The sequence below is a fragment of the Cherax quadricarinatus genome, chromosome 93 (genome assembly GCF_038502225.1).
Source record: "Cherax quadricarinatus isolate ZL_2023a chromosome 93, ASM3850222v1, whole genome shotgun sequence".
NCBI lineage: Eukaryota > Metazoa > Arthropoda > Malacostraca > Decapoda > Parastacidae > Cherax > Cherax quadricarinatus.
The window spans coordinates 13,127,881-13,147,740 of NC_091384.1; the positions used below are offsets into that span (position 1 = coordinate 13,127,881).

Here is a 19,860-nt window from a genome sequence, read left to right on the forward strand (position 1 = left end):
CATTCCTCTTAGCTCTGGGACTAGTCGTCTTGCAAACCTTTGCACTTTCTCTAATTTCCTTACATGCTTGGCTAGGTGTGGGTTCCAAACTGGTGCTGCATACTCCAAAATGGGTCTGATGTTCACGGTGTAGAGTCCTGACCGACTTCTTATTAAGATGTCGGAATGTTATTCTTAAGTTTGCCAGGCGCCCATATGCCGTAGCAGTTTTTTGGTTGATGTAGGCTTTGGCCCTCTAGACTGTATTCTCTCTGTGGTCTTCTTTGCCCTTCTCTAATCTTCATGACTTTGCACTTGGTGGGGTGGAACTCCTGGAGCTATTTACTGGACCAGGTATTGACATTGTGTGTGTGTAGGTGTGAGTGAGTGTGCCTTTACTCGCCTAATTGTAATCACCAAATGGTGGTTGCAAGGGTTGATTTATAACTCCTGGTCCCACCTCTTTACTGGCTTTATCATACCTCTCCTTAAAGCTGTGTAATGATCCTGCCTCCACTACATCGCTCCCCAAACTATTCCACTTCCTGACTACTTGGTGACTGAAGAAATACTTCCTAACATCCCTGTGATTCGTCTGAGTCTTCAACTTCCAACTGTGTCTCCTTGTTGCTGTGTCCCATCTCAAGAACATCTTGTCTCTGTCCATCTTGTCGATTCCTCTCAGTATTTTATGTCGTTATGGTATCCCCATTATCTCTCCTGTCATCCAGAGTCGTCAGGTCTGTTTCCCTTAACCTCTCCTCGTATGACATGCCCCTTAGCTCCGGGACTAGTCTTGTTGCAAACCTCTGCACGTGTTCTAGCTTAATTACTTGCTTCGCTAGGTGTGGGTTCCAAACTGGTGCTACATTCTCCAGTATAGGCCTGACGTACACAGTGTACAGGGTCCTGAGCGATTCCTTATTGAAATATCGGAATGCTGTTCTTAGGATTGCTAGGCACCAGTATGCTGCAGCAGTTATTTGGTTGGTGTGCACCTCAGGAGATGTACCCGGTGTTATACTCACCCCAAGATCCTTTTCCTTGAGTGGCTTGTAGTCTCTGACCCCCTAGTCTGCACTTCATCTGCAGTCTTCTTTCCTCTTCCCCAGTCTTCATGACTTTGCGCTTAGTGAGGTTGAACTCCAGTAGTCAGTTACTGGACCAGACCTGCAGCTTGTCCAGATCCCTTTGTAATTCTGCCTGTTTCTCGTCCGATTGAATTCATCTCATCAACTTCACATCATCTACATACAGGGACACTTCTGAGTCTATTTCTTCCATCATGTTCAAAAATACCAGAAACAGCACAGGTCCTAGGACTGCCCCTGTGGAACCCTGCTCGTCATAGGCGCCCACTCTGACACCTTGCCACGTACCATGACTTTACGTTGTCTTCCTGACAGATATCCCCTGATCCATTGAAGTACCTTCCCTATTATCCCTGCCTGGTCTTCTAGATTTTGCACTTATCTCTTGTGTGGAGCTGTGTGAAACTCGTTCTTACATTCCAAGAAAATGTAGTCTAGCCACCCCTCTCTCTCTCTCTCTCTTTTCTTACTGCTGTCACCATGTCATGGAACTCTAGTAGGTTTGTGACACAGGATTTCTCGTCCCTGAAACCGTGCTGTCTGTCGCTGATAAGCTCGTTCCTCTCTACGTGTTGCACCACTCTTTTCCTGATAATCTACATGTCTCTGCATGCTATACACGTCAGTGACACTGGTCTGTAGTTTAATGTTTCGTGTCTGTCTCCTATTTTAAAAGAAATTGGGACTACATTTGCTGTCTTCCTTACCTCAGGTTGTCGCTCTCTTTCGATGGATATGTTGATGGTTGTTGTTAGTGGTATACACAGCACCTCTGCTCCCTCTCTCAGGACCTATGGAGAGATGTTATCCGGCCGCATCACCTTTGAGGTATCTAGCTCGCTTAACAGCCTCTTCACTTTTTCCTAGGTTGTATGTATTTTGTCCAACAGTTGATGGTGTACCCCACCTCTCTGGAGTCCCTTCTGTCTCCTCTGTGAACACTTCTTCGAATCTCATATTGAGCTCTTCAAATAACAGTCATTACTTGTGATCTCTCCTCCTTCCTTCCCCAGCCTTATTGCCTGGTCCAAGACTCTTGTTTTCCTCCTGATGTGGCTGTACAACAGCTTCGGGTGAGATATGGCTTTCGCTGCTATGTCATTTTCGTATTGTCGTTGGGCCTCCCTTCTTACTTGTGCATACTCATTTCTAGATGTGCGACTGATCTCCTTATTCTCCTGGGTTCTTTGCCTTCCATACGTCTTCCATTCTCTAGCGCACTTGGTTTTGTCCTCTCTACACCTTTGGGTGAACCAAGGGCTCATCCTGGCTTTCTCGTTATTTCTGTTACCCTTGGGTACAAACCTCTCCTCAGCTTCCTTGCATATAAGAACATAAGAACATAAGAAAGAATGAACACTGCAACAGGCCTACTGACCCATGCGGAGCAGGTCCATGTCCCCCCTCCCCGGATTAACAGAATGACCCACCCCACCGGATTAGCCCAATGACCCACCCAATCTGGTCACCTCCACTCAAGGAAGGAGCACGGCGCCAGACCCAGCAGCATAAGCTAGGTAGGTCCAACTCACACCCACCCACACCCACTCATGTATTTATCTAACCTATTTTTAAAACTACACAACTTTTTAGCCTCAATAACTGTACTCGGGAGTTTATTCCACTCATCTACAACTCTATTACCAAACCAGTGCTTTCCTATATCCTTCCTGAATCTGAATTTTTCCAACTTGAAACCATTGCTGCGAGTCCTGTCTTGGCTGGAAATTTTCAGCACGCTATTTACATCCCCTTTATTTATTCCTGTTTTTCATTTATACACCTCCATCTTATCCCCCCTAATTCTACGTCTTTCGAGAGAGTGCAGATTCAGGGCCCTCAGTCTATTACCTGGAGTTTACCTGGAGAGAGTTCCGGGGGTCAACGCCCCCGCGGCCCGGTCTGTGACCAGGCCTCCTGGTGGATCAGAGCCTGATCAAACAGGCTGTTGCTGCTGGCTGCACGCAAACCAACGTACGAGCCACAGCCCGGCTGATCAGGAACTGACTTTAGGTGCTTGTCCAGTGCCAGCTTGAAGACTGCCAGGGGTCTGTTGGTAATCCCCCTTATGTGTGCTGGGAGGCAGTTGAACAGTCTCGGGCCCCTGACACTTATTGTATGGTCTCTTAACGTGCTAGTGACACCCCTGCTTTTCATTGGGGGGATGTTGCATCGTCTGCCAAGTCTTTTGCTTTCGTAGTGAGTGATTTTCGTGTGCAAGTTCGGTACTAGTCCCTCTAGGATTTTCCAGGTGTATATAATCATGTATCTCTCCCTCCTGCGTTCCAGGGAATACAGGTTTAGGAACCTCAAGCGCTCCCAGTAATTGAGGTGTTTTATCTCCGTTATGCGCGCCGTGAAAGTTCTCTGTACATTTTCTAGGTCGGCAATTTCACCTGCCTTGAAAGGTGCTGTTAGTGTGCAGCAATATTCCAGCCTAGATAGAACAAGTGACCTGAAGAGTGTCATCATGGGCTTGGCCTCCCTAGTTTTGAAGGTTCTCATTATCCATCCTGTCATTTTTCTAGCAGATGCGATTGATACAATGTTATGGTCCTTGAAGGTGAGATCCTCCGACATGATCACTCCCAGGTCTTTGACGTTGGTGTTTCGCTCTATTTTGTGGCCAGAATTTGTTTTGTACTCTGATGAAGATTTAATTTCCTCATGTTTACCATATCTGAGTAATTGAAATTTCTCATCGTTGAACTTCATATTGTTTTCTGCAGCCCACTGAAAGATTTGGTTGATGTCCGCCTGGAGCCTTGCAGTGTCTGCAATGGAAGACACTGTCATGCAGATTCGGGTGTCATCTGCAAAAGAAGACACGGTGCTGTGGCTGACATCCTTGTCTATGTCGGATATGAGGATGAGGAACAAGATGGGAGCGAGTACTGTGCCTTGTGGAACAGAGCTTTTCACCGTAGCTGCCTCGGACTTTACTCTGTTGACGACTACTCTCTGATCCATGGGATCATCATTGTCATCCTCCTCTATACGTTTTCCAGAGCATTTATATCCATTCTGTAGTACGGTGTCCAGAACTGAGCAGCATAGTCTAAATGAGGCCTAACCAAGGATATATAGAGTCGAAGAACAACCTGAGGACTTCTATTATTTATACTTCTAGATATGAAACCAAGAATTCTGTTAGCTTTATTGCGAACACTAATGCACTGTTGTCTTGGTTTTAGGTTACTGCTAACCAGAACTCCTAAATCCTTTTCGCAATCGGTAGTATTAAGATCTACATTATTTAGTTTATGTGTAGCATGGTTAATTAACTGTCCAACATTTAGAACTTTGCATTTGTCAATATTAAACTGCATCTGCCACTTCTCCGACCATTGCATCAGTCTATTCAAATCATCCTGGAGTGCTCTAGTGCCCTCATTAGAATGAATTGGACGGCCTATTTTGATGTCATCAACAAATTTGCTTATGTCGCTATTTATTCCCTCATCTATGTCGTTCATGTAAATTGTGAACAACAACGAGCCCAACACTGACCCCTGAGGAACACCGCTTGCGACGTGCCCCCATTCTGATTTCTCCCCATTTATGCAACTCTCTGCTGCCTATTTGTCAGCCATGCCTCTACCCAGGAAAAAATTTCTCCTCTATTGCATGTGCCTTAAGTTTCCTCAATAGCCTCTGATGTGGAACTCTATGGAAAGCCTTACTGAAGTCCATATACACAATATCATATTCATTACCGTGATCTACCTCCTCAAACACGTTAATGAGAAAAGTTAGTAAATTCGTAAGACAGGAACGCCCCATTGCAAAACCGTGTTGAGATTCATTAATCAATCTGTACCTATTAAGATGGCTACGAATTGCTTCGGCAATTATTGATTCCATAAATTTTCCCACTATGGAGGTAAGGCTTATTGGTCTATAGTTCGAAGCCAAGGACCTGTCACCTGCCTTGTAAATAGGTATTATATTTGCCATTTTCCACTTATCAGGCACTATGCCAGTTTGTAGTGATATGTTAAAAAGATTAGCCAAAGGTATGCTAAGTTCCTCTTTACATTCCTTTAACACCCTTGCAAACAGTTCATTAGGACCTGGGGATTTGTTTCGTTTTAGTTTCTCTATTTGTCTGAGGACAATGTCACTAATTACCGCAATTGTGCATAGTTTATTCTCATCCTCTTCTACATAATCTATTATTTCATGAATATTGGAAGTAGGTATTGAGAATTTCACACATATCCTTATCACTGTCAGTGATATGACCAGAGTTACCCTTAAGTGGGCCTATCTTGTCCCTAATCTTACTTCTGTATACATGAAAGAACCATTTTGGGTTAGTCTTTGAATCCCTTGCGACCTTAGCCTCATAATCCCTTTTTGCTTTTCTTATTCCTTTCTTTATTTCTCTCTTTAACTGAATATATTGACTTCTTAACTGCCCATCCTCTCTTTTGATACGCTTACATATGCCTCTCTTTTCGCCAAGATGTTTTAATCTATTGTTCTTCCATTTGGGATCATTTTTGTTAGATCTAATTTCCCTACTGTGAACAAAAGCTGTCTGGGCAGCTAGAACTATGCTCTGAAAAACGTCCTATTGGCAACCAAGATCACCTACCTGACCCATAGTCAGGACATCCCAATTTAGCCCACCTAGGTAATTTTTCAGTCCCATGAAGTCGGCCAAGCGAAAATCTGGGACAGATTTGATTGCAATTATCTGGGTTATTCCATGATATATTGAAACTAAGTGATTTGTGATCACTTTCCCCAAGCTCATCATTAACCTCAAGATTATTAATTAGTGAATCTTTGTTGGAAAGAACCAAGTCAAGCATATTGTTTCCTCTAGTTGGTTCTGTCACAACCTGTTCTAAAAAGCAATCCTGAACCGTATCAAGAAAGTCACTAGACTCAAGATTTCCTGTCATATTGTTCCAATGAATTTGTCTAAAGTTAAAATCTCCCATTATCACAACATTTTCATATCTAGATGCCTTATGAATTTAGTCCCATAAATCACATTTAGGCCTATAAATCACACCCAAAATTAATTTGTCACGTCCCTCCAGAAACTGTAGCCAAACAGATACTGTGTTCTGTGTTTCTAATCTTATATCATGTCTAAGACAACAATTTAAATTTTCTCTGACTTACATCGCCACTCCACCATCCTTCCTGTTGACCCTATCAGTGTGGAATAGTTTATAACCCTGTATGTTGCATTCAGAAAGCATTTCTCTATCTTTCAGGTTGAACCAGGTCTCTGTTATATCAATAATATCTATATTACCTACACTTGCAAGTAATCTTAACTCATCTATCTTATTTCTTAGACTCCTATTATTTGTGTAGTAAACCTTAAGGGAGCTAGTCACTCGTTGCTTTCTACTATCTCTGTTTGTTAGTTGATTAATTGATTTGCCATTACTAGCAACTTTATTTTGAATATTGCCTTTTAAACATATGCCTGAGGTATCCCAGTAATATCTGTTGTTTTTAACCCTAATGCTGCAGCCTGATTGTTTCCCACAAACACCCATACCTCTATAATCTATCAGTTTAAATTCCTTGACAAGTCATCAATTACCCTCTCAGTAGAATTGGCTAATGCAACCACTCCATCCCCAGAGAGATGAACCCCATCCCTTGCATACATATCACGTTTGCCAAAGAATAGGTCCCAGTTATCAATGAATGGGATTGCAAGTTCCTTGCAGTACCTCTCTAGCCAGCAATTTATACCAATTGCCCTAGACATCCATTCAATGCCCACTCCCTTTCTAGGCAAGATGCTACATATGACTGAGATCCCTCCCTTAGACCTAACTACTTCTATGACTTACCTGTACTTATCCAGCAGCTCCTCTCTCCTGTCCTTCCCAATGTCATTACCCCCAGCACTGTGACAGATAATGGGCTTGTTCCCATTACCTGCCATAATATTATCCAATTTGCTGACTATGTCACCAACACCAGCTCCAGGAAGACACACACTCTGTTTGACTTTTTTGTCTCAGTTACAAAATGCACGGTCCATATATCTTACCTGAGAATCAGTTACTATTATAATATTCTTACCTTGATTAGCAGGGGAATCAGTGGTACCTTCAACCTCACTAACCACTGAGGTACACTCGTCTTGGAGAACAGAGAATCAATTTCCTACCTTCACATCTTCTCTATTAACTCTCCTCATCTTCCTTCTTCCTGAACTGTGAACCACTTGCCACTTAAAGCGGCTGCCACTATCACTGCTGGTGACCATTTCCTCCTTACCAGCTAAAACCTTCTCACACTCACTCCCAAACTCATCTATACGACGCTTCAGCCTCCTATTTTCTTCGTGAAGAAGTAGAATCTCCTTCTTCAACACTTGAACCTGAGATTCTAAAACACTACAACAAGCCATGGTGCTTGGTAACACCCCACGCTAACTCCCAAGAGCTTAGGCAGGTATGACCACACGTGACCACTGACCTCAGCGTACTGTGACAGCGTACTGCTGTCACATATTCCATGATCTCGTTTACTGGCTTCCCTGCCAGTTCTCTGTCCCACTGAACCTCATGCAGGAAATTCTTGATGACTGCATAGTCCCCTTCCTTCTAGTTTGGCTTCATTCGTCCTGCCCTTCCTGCTTTCCTCTCCAATTGCAACACTACTATCTGTTTGAGGCTCAGAACCACGTGGTCACCAGCCCTGAGGAGTCTTTCTTATGTGATGTCTTTAATATCTGCACTACTCATAGTGAATACTAGGTCCAGTGTGTGTGTGTGTGTGTGTACTCACCTAATTGCACTCACCTAATTATGGTTGCAGGGGTCGAGACTCAGCTCGAGTTGTGTGTGTGTGTGTGTGTGTGTGTGTGTGTGTGTGTGTGTGTGCGTGTGTGTGTACTTACCTATTTGTGGTTGCAGGGGTCGAGTCTTGTGTGTGTGTGTGTGTGTGTGTGTGTGTGTGTGTGTGTGTGTGTGTGTGTGTGTGTGTGTGTGTGTGTGTGTGTGTGTGTGTGTGTGTGTGTTTCTATGCTGGAAGCAGTGGAGATATCGTGACTGAGGACAATGTGTGGTGTGATTGTTATGCAAAAGTTTGTAACTTGAAGACTAGGAAGTGTGGAGTTATTAGAAGTATTTTCTAGATTGCTGAGGAGGGGTTGTCGAGGAGGTTCGGACACTTAAAGAGGATGGAACAAAATAAGATGACTTCAAGGATATATCATTCTGCATTTAGGGAAGGAGAAGGAGGGATCGCCCTTGGAAAGGCTGCAGGGAGGAGGTACAGGAGGTTTTGTATGCGAGGGTCTTAAACATCCGGCAAGCGAGTAAGATAAAGAGTGAGTGGAGGCAAATGGGTCTATGATTTGGTGTGCTGTTTGAGTGCAAGCAAGGCAACATGAAGGGATTCAGGGAAACCGGTAATGTGGACTTGAGTCCTGCCCCGCTGGCAGTGATGAAGTGAGCAATACTGGAAACATTTATTTTTTTCTCACCCTATCTATCTATCTATCTATCTATCTATCTATCTATATATATATATATATATATATATATATATATATATATATATATATATATATATATATATATATATATTGTTGTAACCACGAACGAGTGGTATTGATCAATAACAACACTACGCTAGCCAAGGATTCGAACCCACGTTGTACTGGCCTACTTTATGGTAGCGAGAACCACATGACGCTTTAAACCACAGGACCACCCAATCCTTGGTTAGCGCAATGTTGTTATTGATTAATACCACTCGTTCGTGGTTATAATAATATATAAATACTGCTCGTGAGGCTAGTACACCAAACAGGGATGAGAATGAAATTAGCTTAGAAGCTCCCACACCTCTGTATGCCCTCGGATGGTGGCCCAACAGCTAGCTGTGTGCTGGCTGCACCATTTTTGTAGGGTTGGGTGGTCCTGTGGTTTAAAGCGTCATGTGCTTCTCACTTACCATAAGGTAGGCCAGTACAACATGGGTTCGAGTCCTTGGCTAGTGCACTGTTGTTATTGAATAGGCAGAACTTGCGATCTTGGCTTAAATAGCAACGCTCATCTTGCCATATAGGACAAGTGAAAATTTGTGTATGCAATAATTTCGCCAAAATCATTCTGAACCTAACGAAAAAAATATAATTAACTGGGTTTGTTTAGTATTAAATTATTATAAACAAATCTTAAATATATTTATTTGGGTTAGGCTAAAATAAATTGCTCTTGTTATAATAAGGTTAGGTAAGTTTTCTAAGATACTTTTGGTGCAAAATTAAAAATTTTTACATTAACATCAATGAAAAAATATATCTTTAAACATCTAAGAGAAAATTTCAAAAAGGACTTAATTTTAAATGAGTTCTTGCTAATTGACCAGTTTTACATATTCGGCACGATATATATATATATATATATATATATATATATATATATATATATATATATATATATATATATATATATATATATATACTCAGAAGTTTGGTTTGGCAATGGGAAATCCTCTTTCACCTGTTCTTAGTAACTTATATATGATTTTTTTTAAACAAGATTGCTTAACACAATCCTCTCTAATATAGCTAAGTGGTTTTGATATGTTGATGATATTTTGCGTCTTATGCTTTAAGTCAGTACCTAACCAACCGGGCTGTGGTTCGTACGGTGGATTGCGTGCGGCCAGCAGTAACAGCCTGGTTGATCAGGCTCTGATCCAGCCTGGTCACAGACCGGGCTGCGAGGACGTTGAACCCTAGAACTCTCTCCAGGTAAACTCCAGGTAAGAATGTAGATATAAACCATTTCCTTGTTAAATTAAATAGTTTAGCTCATTCTGTAAACTTTACTGTTGAGTTCGAAGAAAATAACTCATTGCCTTTCCCAGATCTTTTAATTATTAAGAGTAACAATGATTTTATATTTAAAATTTGCAGAAAACTTACAAATAACTGGTCCTATGTACACTATTATTCTTCACATCAAGATAGAGTTAAACTGTTGGTTTTCTCATCAATATTTTTGAGAACTTTACGAATTTGTAGTCCAGAGTTCATAGATGAAGAAATATCCAAAATTTATGAAATAGCTAATGATCTTAAATACCCAAGAACTGTAATTGATAATTCTTTTAAAATATATAGAAATACTTTCAACAATCCAAAAATGGACAACCAACCTTATTCAACTAAAAATTCTCCCCAAAATGCTGAGGATGTCTCTATAAGATTCCTTGTAAAATTTGCGATAAAGTTTATTACGGTCAAACTGGTAAAAATCTCGAACTAAAATTAAAACAGTATAAATATAGCATTAGAACTGGACAAGATTTCAATGCTCTATTTATTCATGTAAGAGATTTTAACCATCCAATTGATTTTCAAAAAGTTGAGAAAGTTGTATCAAGCAAGTCCATGGTCGACAGGAATATAATTGAATCTTGTTTCATAAAAAGCAGTTTTGACAATAATATGAATATTTCTTTTGGTTTACATAAATTTGATTCATTTATAAGTAATAAAATTTGGGTAGAGCATCAACTGTGTTTTACAGAGTCGTCTGTTGTCACGCGACTGTGAGGTGTAGGCTTGGAGTGGTGACATGATTGTGAGGTGTCCTCCTGCCCCTTTATATGCCTTCCTGTTGATGAGTTGTGTTTTTACAGTTCCATGATAATGTGAGAAGTCACGAAAGCGCTTGGAATTTCGCTAGTTATTTTACACTGGTTATTTTGCGATATATATATATATATATATATATATATATATATATATATATATATATATATATATATATATATATATATATATATATATATATATATATATATAGACAAGTCGGCCGTCTCCCACCGAGGCAGGGTGACCCAAAAAGAAAGAAAATCCCCACAAAAGAAAATACTTTCATCACCATTCAACGCCTTCGCCTCACTCACACATAATCACTGTTTTTGCAGACGTGCTCAGAACACAACAGTTTAGAAGCATATACGTATAAAGATACACAACACATCCCTCCAAACTGCCAATATCCCGAACCCCTCCTTTAAAGTGCAGGCATTGTACTTCCCATTTCCAGGACTCAAGTCCGGCTATATAAAAATAACCGGTTTCCCTGAATCCCTTCACTAAATATTACCCTGCTCACACTCCAACATCTCGTCAGGTCCCAAATATCATTCGTCTCCATTCACTCCTATCTAACATGCTCATGCACGCTTCCTGAAAGTCCATGCCCTTAGCCCTCAAAACCTCCTTTACTCCCTCCCTCCAACCTTCTCGAGGACGACCCCTACCCCGCCTTCCTTCCCCTACAGATTTATATGCTCTCCATGTCATTTTACTTTGATCCATTCTCTCTAAATGACCAAACCACCTCAACAACCCCTCTTCAACCCTGTGATTAGTACTTTTATTAACTATACACCTTCTCTTAATTTTCACACTCCGAACTTTCTGCATAATGTTTACACCATACATTGCTCTTAGACAGGACATCTCCACTGCCTCCAACCGTCTCCTCGCTGCAACATTCACAACCCAAGCTTCACACCCATATAAGAGTGTTGGTACTACTATACTTTCACACATTCCCTTCTTATCTCCATAGATAATGTTTTTTGTCTCCACATATACCTCAATGCACCACTCATCTTTTTTTCCTTCATCAATTCAATGATTAACCTCATCTTTCATAAATCCATCTGCTGACACGTCAACTCCCAAATATCTGAAAACGCTCACTTCTTCCACACTCTTCTCCAATTTGATTTCCAATATTTGTTTATCTAAATTATTTGATACCCTCATCACCTTACTCTTTTCTATGTTCACTTTCAGCTTTCTACTTTTACACACTCGCAAACTCGTCCACTAGCCTTTTCAATTTTTCTTTAGAATCTCCCATAAGCACAGTATCATCAGCAAAAAGTAACTGTGTCAATTCCCATTTTGTATTTGATTCCCCATAATTTAATCCCACCCCTCTCCCGAACACCTTAACATTTACTTTTTTTACAACCCCATCTATATATGTACATTATATATATATATATATATATATATATATATATATATATATATATATATATATATATATATATATATATATATATATGTCGTGCCGAATTGGCAGAACTTGCGATCTTGGCTTAAATAGCATATAAGACAAGTGAAAATTTGTGTATGCAATAATTTCGCCAAAATCATTCTGAACTTAACGAAAAAAATATATTTCATTGCATTTGTTTAATATTAAATTATTTTAAACAAATCTAAAATATATTTAGTTGAATTAGACTAAAATAAATTGTTCTTGTTATAATAAGGTTAGGTAAGTTTTCTAAGATTCTTTTGATGCAAAATTATAAATTTTTACATTAACATTAATGAAAAAAATATATCTTTAAACGTATAAGAGAAAATTTCAGAAAGGAATTAATTTTAAATGAGTTCTTGCTAATTGACCAGTTTTACATATTCGACACGACATATATATATATATATATATATATATATATATATATATATATATATATATATATATATATATATATATATATATATATATATATATGAAGCAAGGAATTCGCAAGAGCAGGCGAAATATACACAAACGCTGATCTCTGGCTGAGATCTCAGCCAGAGATCAGTGTTTATATATATATATATATATATATATATATATATATATATATATATATATATATATATATATATATATATATATATATATATATATATATATGCAAAACAACCACTGTGAAAGAATAGAGAAATTCCAAGCGCTTTCGTGACTACTCACATTAACAACGAACAATGAAAGTAAAGCATCAAAGGAAGGTATATAAAGGGGTAGCCCACACCTCACTATCAGATCCCACAACAAAGAAACACCTGTCGCGCGACTCATAAGAAAGGAAACACTGCAGCAGGCCCGCCGGCCCAACTAGACAGGTCCTTCACACAACCCACCAACAAACTCTTCTACCCAAGAAACAAGAATTTTAAAAATTATTATTTGTCCAATGTATAATTAAATTCTTCCCAAATTCTATTAATTATAAATGAATCTAATTTATATAAACCAAAGGAAATATTCATATTATTGTCAAAACTGCTTTTTATGAAACAAGATTCAATTATATTCCTGTCGACCATGGACTTGCTTGATACTACTTTCTCAACTTTTTGAAAATTAATTGGATGGTTAAAATCTCTTACATGAATAAATAGAGCATTGGAATCTTGTCCAGTTCTAATTCTATATTTATGTTGTTTTAATCTTAGTTCGAGATTTTTACCAGTTTGACCGTAATAAACTTTATCGAAAATTTTACAAGGAATCTTTTAGACACATCCGTCAGCATTTTGGGGGGAATTCTTTATCAAAAGTTTTTTTTTACTCTATCAAAATTTTTTAATACAACTTTAATATTAAAAGTCTTAAGAAAAGAAGGCATATCAACCAAGTTTTCATGGTAAGGGAGAACCAACATATTTTTAGTTGAATAAGGCTGGTTTTCCCTTTTTGGATTGTAAAAAGTATTTCTAGCAACTTTAAAAGATTTATCAATTACATTTCTTGGGTATTTCAAATCATTACCTATTTCATAAATTTTGGATATTTCCTCATCTATGAACTCAGGACTACAAATTCGTAAAGCTCTCAAAAACATTGATGAGAAAACAGACAGTTTAACTCTATCTTGATGGGAAGAATAATAGTGGACATAGGAACAGTTATTTGTAGGTTTTCTGTAAATTTTAAATTTGAATTAATTATCGCCTTTAAAAATTAAAACATCTAGAGAAGGCAATGAGTTATTTTCTTCAAATTCAACAGTAAAGTTTATAGAATGGGCTAAGCTATTTAATTTGCCAAGGAAATGGTGTATAACTACATTTTTGGGCATAAGACACAAGTATCAAGCAAGTCCATGGTCGACAGGAATATAATTGAATCTTGTTTCATGAAAAGCAGTTTTGACAATAATATGAATATCTCCTTTGGTTTATATAAATTAGATCCATTTATAATTAATAGAATATATATATATATATATATATATATATATATATATATATATATATATATATATATATATATATATATATATATATATATATATACATATATATGTGTGTGTGTGTGTGTAGTTGGTGTAAATATTAGTGTAATAAAATAGAGAATGACATCTGGGTGACAGTTGAGAGTCTGGAGTTACATACCTGAACGACGCACACAGTTCAAGAGGACAGAACGCGTCACGTTCAGGTTGTCGACACAGTTCAGACATGTTACGTTGTTACGGCCGCACAGTTTTCCTGCAAGAGAACCTGATGTTAGTTCCTTATGTTGTGTAATATGGTAGTGAAACACCGGGTGCTAATACCAAGTGTTAGTGTACAACACAATGTGTTATCAAAGACTCATGTTAGTGTACCTGGAGGTTACCTGGAGGTTGCCTGGAGGTTATTCGGGGATCAACGCCTCCGCGGCCCGGTCCATGACCAGTCCTCCCGATGGATCAGGGCCTGACCAACTAGGCTGTTACTGCTGGCAGCACGCAGTCCAACGTACGAGCCACAGCCCGGCTGATCCGGCACTGACTTTAGGTATCTGTCCAGCTCTCTCTTGAAGGCAGCCAGGGGTTTATTGGCAATTTGCAATTCATTGTCCTCATTGAACATCATATTGTTTACCGTTGCCCACTGGAAAACTTTGTTTATATCTTCTTGGAGGTTAACCGCGTCCTCAACAGATGACAGCCTCATGCAGATCCTAGTATCATCCGCAAAGGATGATACGGTGCTGTGGTGTATATCTCTGTTTATGTCTGATATGAGGATGAGGAATAAGATGGGGTGAGTACTGTGCCTTGTGGAACAGAGCTCTTCACTATGGCAGCCTCCGATTTAACTTTGCTTACCACTACTCTTTGTGTTCGATTTGTTAGGAAGTTGAAGATCCATCTCCCCACTTTCCCAGTTATTCCTTTAGCACGTATTTTATGGGCTATTACGCCATGATCGCATTTGTCAAATGCTTTTGCAAAGTCTGTGTATATTACATCTGCATTCTAATTTTCTTCCAGTGCATCCAAGGCCATATCATAGTGATCCAGTAATTGTGAGAGGCAGGAGCGACCTGCCCTGAACCCATGTTGCCCTGGATTGTGCAGATTTTGGGAATCCAGGTGATTTGCAATCCTGCTTCTTAGCACTCTTTCAAAGATTTTTATGATGTGGGACGTCAGAGCTATTGGTGTATAGTTCTTAGCTAATGCTTTGCTGCCACCTTTATGGAGTGGGGCTATATCCGTTGTTTTAAGTGACTGTGGAATTTCACCCATGTCCAAGCTCCTCCTCCATAGTGTACTTAGGGCACGCGAGAGGGGTTTCTTGCAGTTCTTAATGAACACAGAGTTCCACGAGTCTGGGCCCGGGGCTGAGTGCATGGGCAAGTTGTCAATGGCCTTTTCGAAATCTATCGAAGTTAGGGTAATGTCGGAAATCTGGCATACATTTATGGAGTTTTGAGGCTCATTCATGAAGAAATCATTTGGGTCGTCGAACCTCAGACCGATTAGTGGTTCACTAAACACAGTGTCATACTGGAATTTCAATATTTCACTCATTTCCTTGTTGTCATCTGTGCAAGTCCCATCCTGTCTGAGTAAGGGCTCGATACTAGATGTGGTATTTGCCTTGTTTTTGGCATATGAAAAGAAATATTTTGAATTTCTTTCAATTTCACTAATAGCTTTAAGCTCCTCCTGTCTCTCCTGGTTCCTGTAAGAGTCATTTAACTTAAGTTCGATAGTTTCCACTTCCCTGGTCAGTGCCTCCTTTCGTGTATCAGATATTCTAGCACTCCTGAGGAGTTCAGTGACTCATCATCGTCTTCTGTAGAGGGAGCGTCTTTCTCTCTCCAGTTTACTCCTGCTCTTCTTTCTTAGGAGAATATGCCTAGAACATGCTTCAGCTGCCAGGAAGTTGATCCTTTTAAGGCACTGGTTTGGATCCATGTCATTTAAGACATCTTCCCAACATGTTTCGTTTAGGACATGGTTTACCTGGTCCCAGTTGATGTTCTTGTTGTTGAAGTTGTATTTTGTGAAGACACCTTCGCAGGTACATGCATTCTGCTGATCAGGACCCCTATGCATGTACGTCTGGACTTCGATTAGGTTGTGATCAGAATTAGTTGTTTTTGATATTCTTATGTCTCTTATCAGGTCCTCATTATTTGTGAAGATAAGGTCAAGTGTGTTTCCTAGTCTTGTTGGCTCCACTATCTGCTGGCTTAAGGTGTGTTTTTCACAGAGGCTTAGTAGCTCATGTGTGTGTGACCTTTCATCTGCCCTACCTCCAGGGATTGTTTCAACTATAACATTACTTGCTACATTCTTCCATTTTGTATGCCTTAGGTTGAAATCACCAAGCAGTAAGATGTTTAGGGATGGAGCTGGAAGGTTTACCAGACAGTAATCAATTTTCAGTAGCTGTTCCTTGAACTGTTGTGAGGTTGCATCTGGTGGCTTTTATACAACCACAATGACTAGGTTTTGGTTCTCTATCTTTATTGATAGAACTTCAACTACCTCATTTGTGGTGTTCAGCAACTCCGTGTAGATGAGGGACTCTTTGACATACAGTCCACCCCCACCCCCCTTGTTGCATGTTCATTCTGTCGCATCTAAAAAGGTTGTAACCACTTATCAATATTTCACTGTCAAAGTGATCTTTTGTGTGAGTCTCTGTGAAGGCTGCAAACATTGCATTTGATTCCTCTAGAAGTCCACTTATAAAAGGTATTTTGTTGTTGGTGGATGGCTTAAGGCCCTGTATATTAGCAAATGTGAACGAGGTAGTATTCTGTGTTTGTTGTGGGGATTTTGTTATTGGCATCAGTAGCTGTAATTCTGGAGGGCTATGGGTGGCCACTGGCTGCGCCTCCAGTCCAACAAGGCTCCAAGGTGGTGGACTATTTTTGTTATTTCCTTCCATTTTCTTTTTCCGTTTCCTGCCACTAAAAATTCACCTGGAGTTGGGTTGTCGTAGCTGCTATTGTTTGTCTTGTAGGGTCTGTGCCTTTTGGTCCCTTTTAGATGGTATGCAGGGCAGTCGATGTTGTAACACTGCTTCTGGAGGACCGAGGAGTGACACATTTTTGGGTGAAAGAAAGTACAGGAAGAAGAACGGCACACTCCTTTAGACAGGAGGTCGCTACATTTTTTGGGATGCTCAAAGTTGCATGTCCCATTTTTTTTCCATGCTTACAGATGCCCCAAGCATAATATTTGCACAAATTCACAGTAATAACACTACGTGTTATTAACATGAGTACACTAACATGAGTCAGTAATAACACAACGTGTTATTACTGACTCATGTTAGTGTACCACACAACGTGTTATTCCAGACTCATGTTAGTGTACCCAACAACGTGTTATTACTGACTCATGTTAGTGTACCCCACAACGTGTTATTACTGACTCATGTTAGTGTACCACACAACGTGTTATTACTGACTCATGTTAGTGTACCACACAACGTGTTATTACTGACTCATGTTAGTGTACCACACAACGTGTTATTACTGACTCATGTTAGTGTACCACACAACGTGTTATTACTGACTCATGTTAGTGTACCCCACAACGTGTTATTACTGACTCATGTTAGTGTACCACACAACGTGTTATTACTGACTCATGTTAGTGTACCCCACAACGTGTTATTACTGACTCATGTTAGTGTACCACACAACGTGTTATTACTGACTCATGTTAGTGTACCACACAACGTGTTATTACTGACTCATGTTAGTGTACCCCACAACGTGTTATTACTGACTCATGTTAGTGTACCACACAACGTGTTATTACAGACTCATGTTAGTGTACCCCACAATGTGTTATTACAGACTCATGTTAGTGTACCCCACAATGTGTTATTACAGACTCATGTTAGTGTACCCCACAATGTGTTATTACTGACTCATGTTAGTGTACCACACAACGTGTTATTACTGACTCATGTTAGTGTACCCCACAACGTGTTATTACTGACTCATGTTAGTGTACCCCACAACGTGTTATTACTGACTCATGTTAGTGTACCCCACAACGTGTTATTACAGACTCATGTTAGTGTACTCAACAACGTGTTATTACTGACTCATGTTAGTGTACTCAACAACGTGTTATTACAGACTCATGTTAGTGTACTCAACAACGTGTTATTACTGACTCATGTTAGTGTACCCCACAACGTGTTATTACTGACTCATGTTAGTGTACCAAACAACGTGTTATTACTGACTCATGTTAGTGTACCACACAACGTGTTATTACTGACTCATGTTAGTGTACCACACAACGTGTTATTACTGACTCATGTTAGTGTACCAAACAACGTGTTATTACTGACTCATGTTAGTGTACCACACAACGTGTTATTACAGACTCATGTTAGTGTACCCCACAACGTGTTATTACAGACTCATGTTAGTGTACTCAACAACGTGTTATTACAGACTCATGTTAGTGTACTCAACAACATGTTATTACTGACTCATGTTAGTGTACCACACAACGTGTTATTACAGACTCATGTTAGTGTACCACACAACGTGTTATTACAGACTCATGTTAGTGTACCACATAAAGTGTTATTACTGACTCATGTTAGTGTACCACACAACGTGTTATTACTGACTCATGTTAGTGTACCACACAACGTGTTATTACTGACTCATGTTAGTGTACCACACAACGTGTTATTACTGACTCATGTTAGTGTACCACACAACGTGTTATTACTGACTCATGTTAGTGTACCACACAACGTGTTATTACTGACTCATGTTAGTGTACCACACAACGTGTTATTACTGACTCATGTTAGTGTACCACACAACGTGTTATTACTGACTCATGTTAGTGTACCACACAACGTGTTATTACTGACTCATGTTAGTGTACCACACAACATGTTATTACTGACTCATGTTAGTGTACCACACAACGTGTTATTACAGACTCATGTTAGTGTACCACATAAAGTGTTATTTCTTGGCTAGCACCCGAGGTACTGAAGCATTTCTTGGTTAGTACCAAAAGTACTGAAGCATTTCTCGGTTAGTACCAGAGGTACTGAGGCGTTTCTTGGCCAGTACCAGAGGTGGAAACATAAACACATATGCAGTTTAATGTGATCCTTTATTGACAACGTTTCGCCCACACAGTGGGCTTTTTCAAGTCACACACAGATCTGTGTGTGACACAGATCTGTGTGTGACTTGAAAAAGCCCACTGTGTGGGCGAAACGTTGTCAATAAAGGATCACATTAAACTGCATATGTGTTTATGTTTCCATTGTGTCGGTATTTTATACCATTTATTTTCATAGTACCAGAGGTACTGAAGCATTTTTTGGTTAGTACCAGAGGTACTGAGGCGTTTCTTGGCTAGTACCAGAGGTACTGAAACATTTCTTGGTTAGTATCAGAAGTACTGAGGCGTTTCTTGGTTAGTACCAGAGGCACTGAAGCATTTCGTGGTTAGTACCAGAGGTACTGAAGCATTTCCTGGTTAGTACCAGAGGTACTGAAGCATTTCTTCATTAGTACCAGAGGGACTGAAGCATTTCTTGGTTAGTACCAGAGGGACTGAAGTATTTCTTGGTTACTACCAGAGGTACTGAAGCATTTCTTGGTTAGTACCAGAGGTACTGAGGCGCTTCTTGGTTAGTACCAGAGGTACTGAACCATTTCTTTGTTAGTACCAAAGGTATAGACACATT

At 39.7% G+C, this 19,860-nt stretch overlaps 1 protein-coding gene across 1 annotated transcript in view; it reads right to left on the reverse strand.

Moving 5' to 3' along the window:
- LOC128703507 (uncharacterized) overlaps window positions 1–19,860 on the reverse strand; it is a 68,173-nt gene that overhangs the window by 16,271 nt on the left and 32,042 nt on the right. Inside the window, exon 3 of the mRNA XM_070104693.1 lies at window positions 14,281–14,376. Coding sequence (XP_069960794.1) covers window positions 14,281–14,376 — 96 coding nt within the window. The remainder of the gene's footprint in view (window positions 1–14,280; window positions 14,377–19,860) is intronic.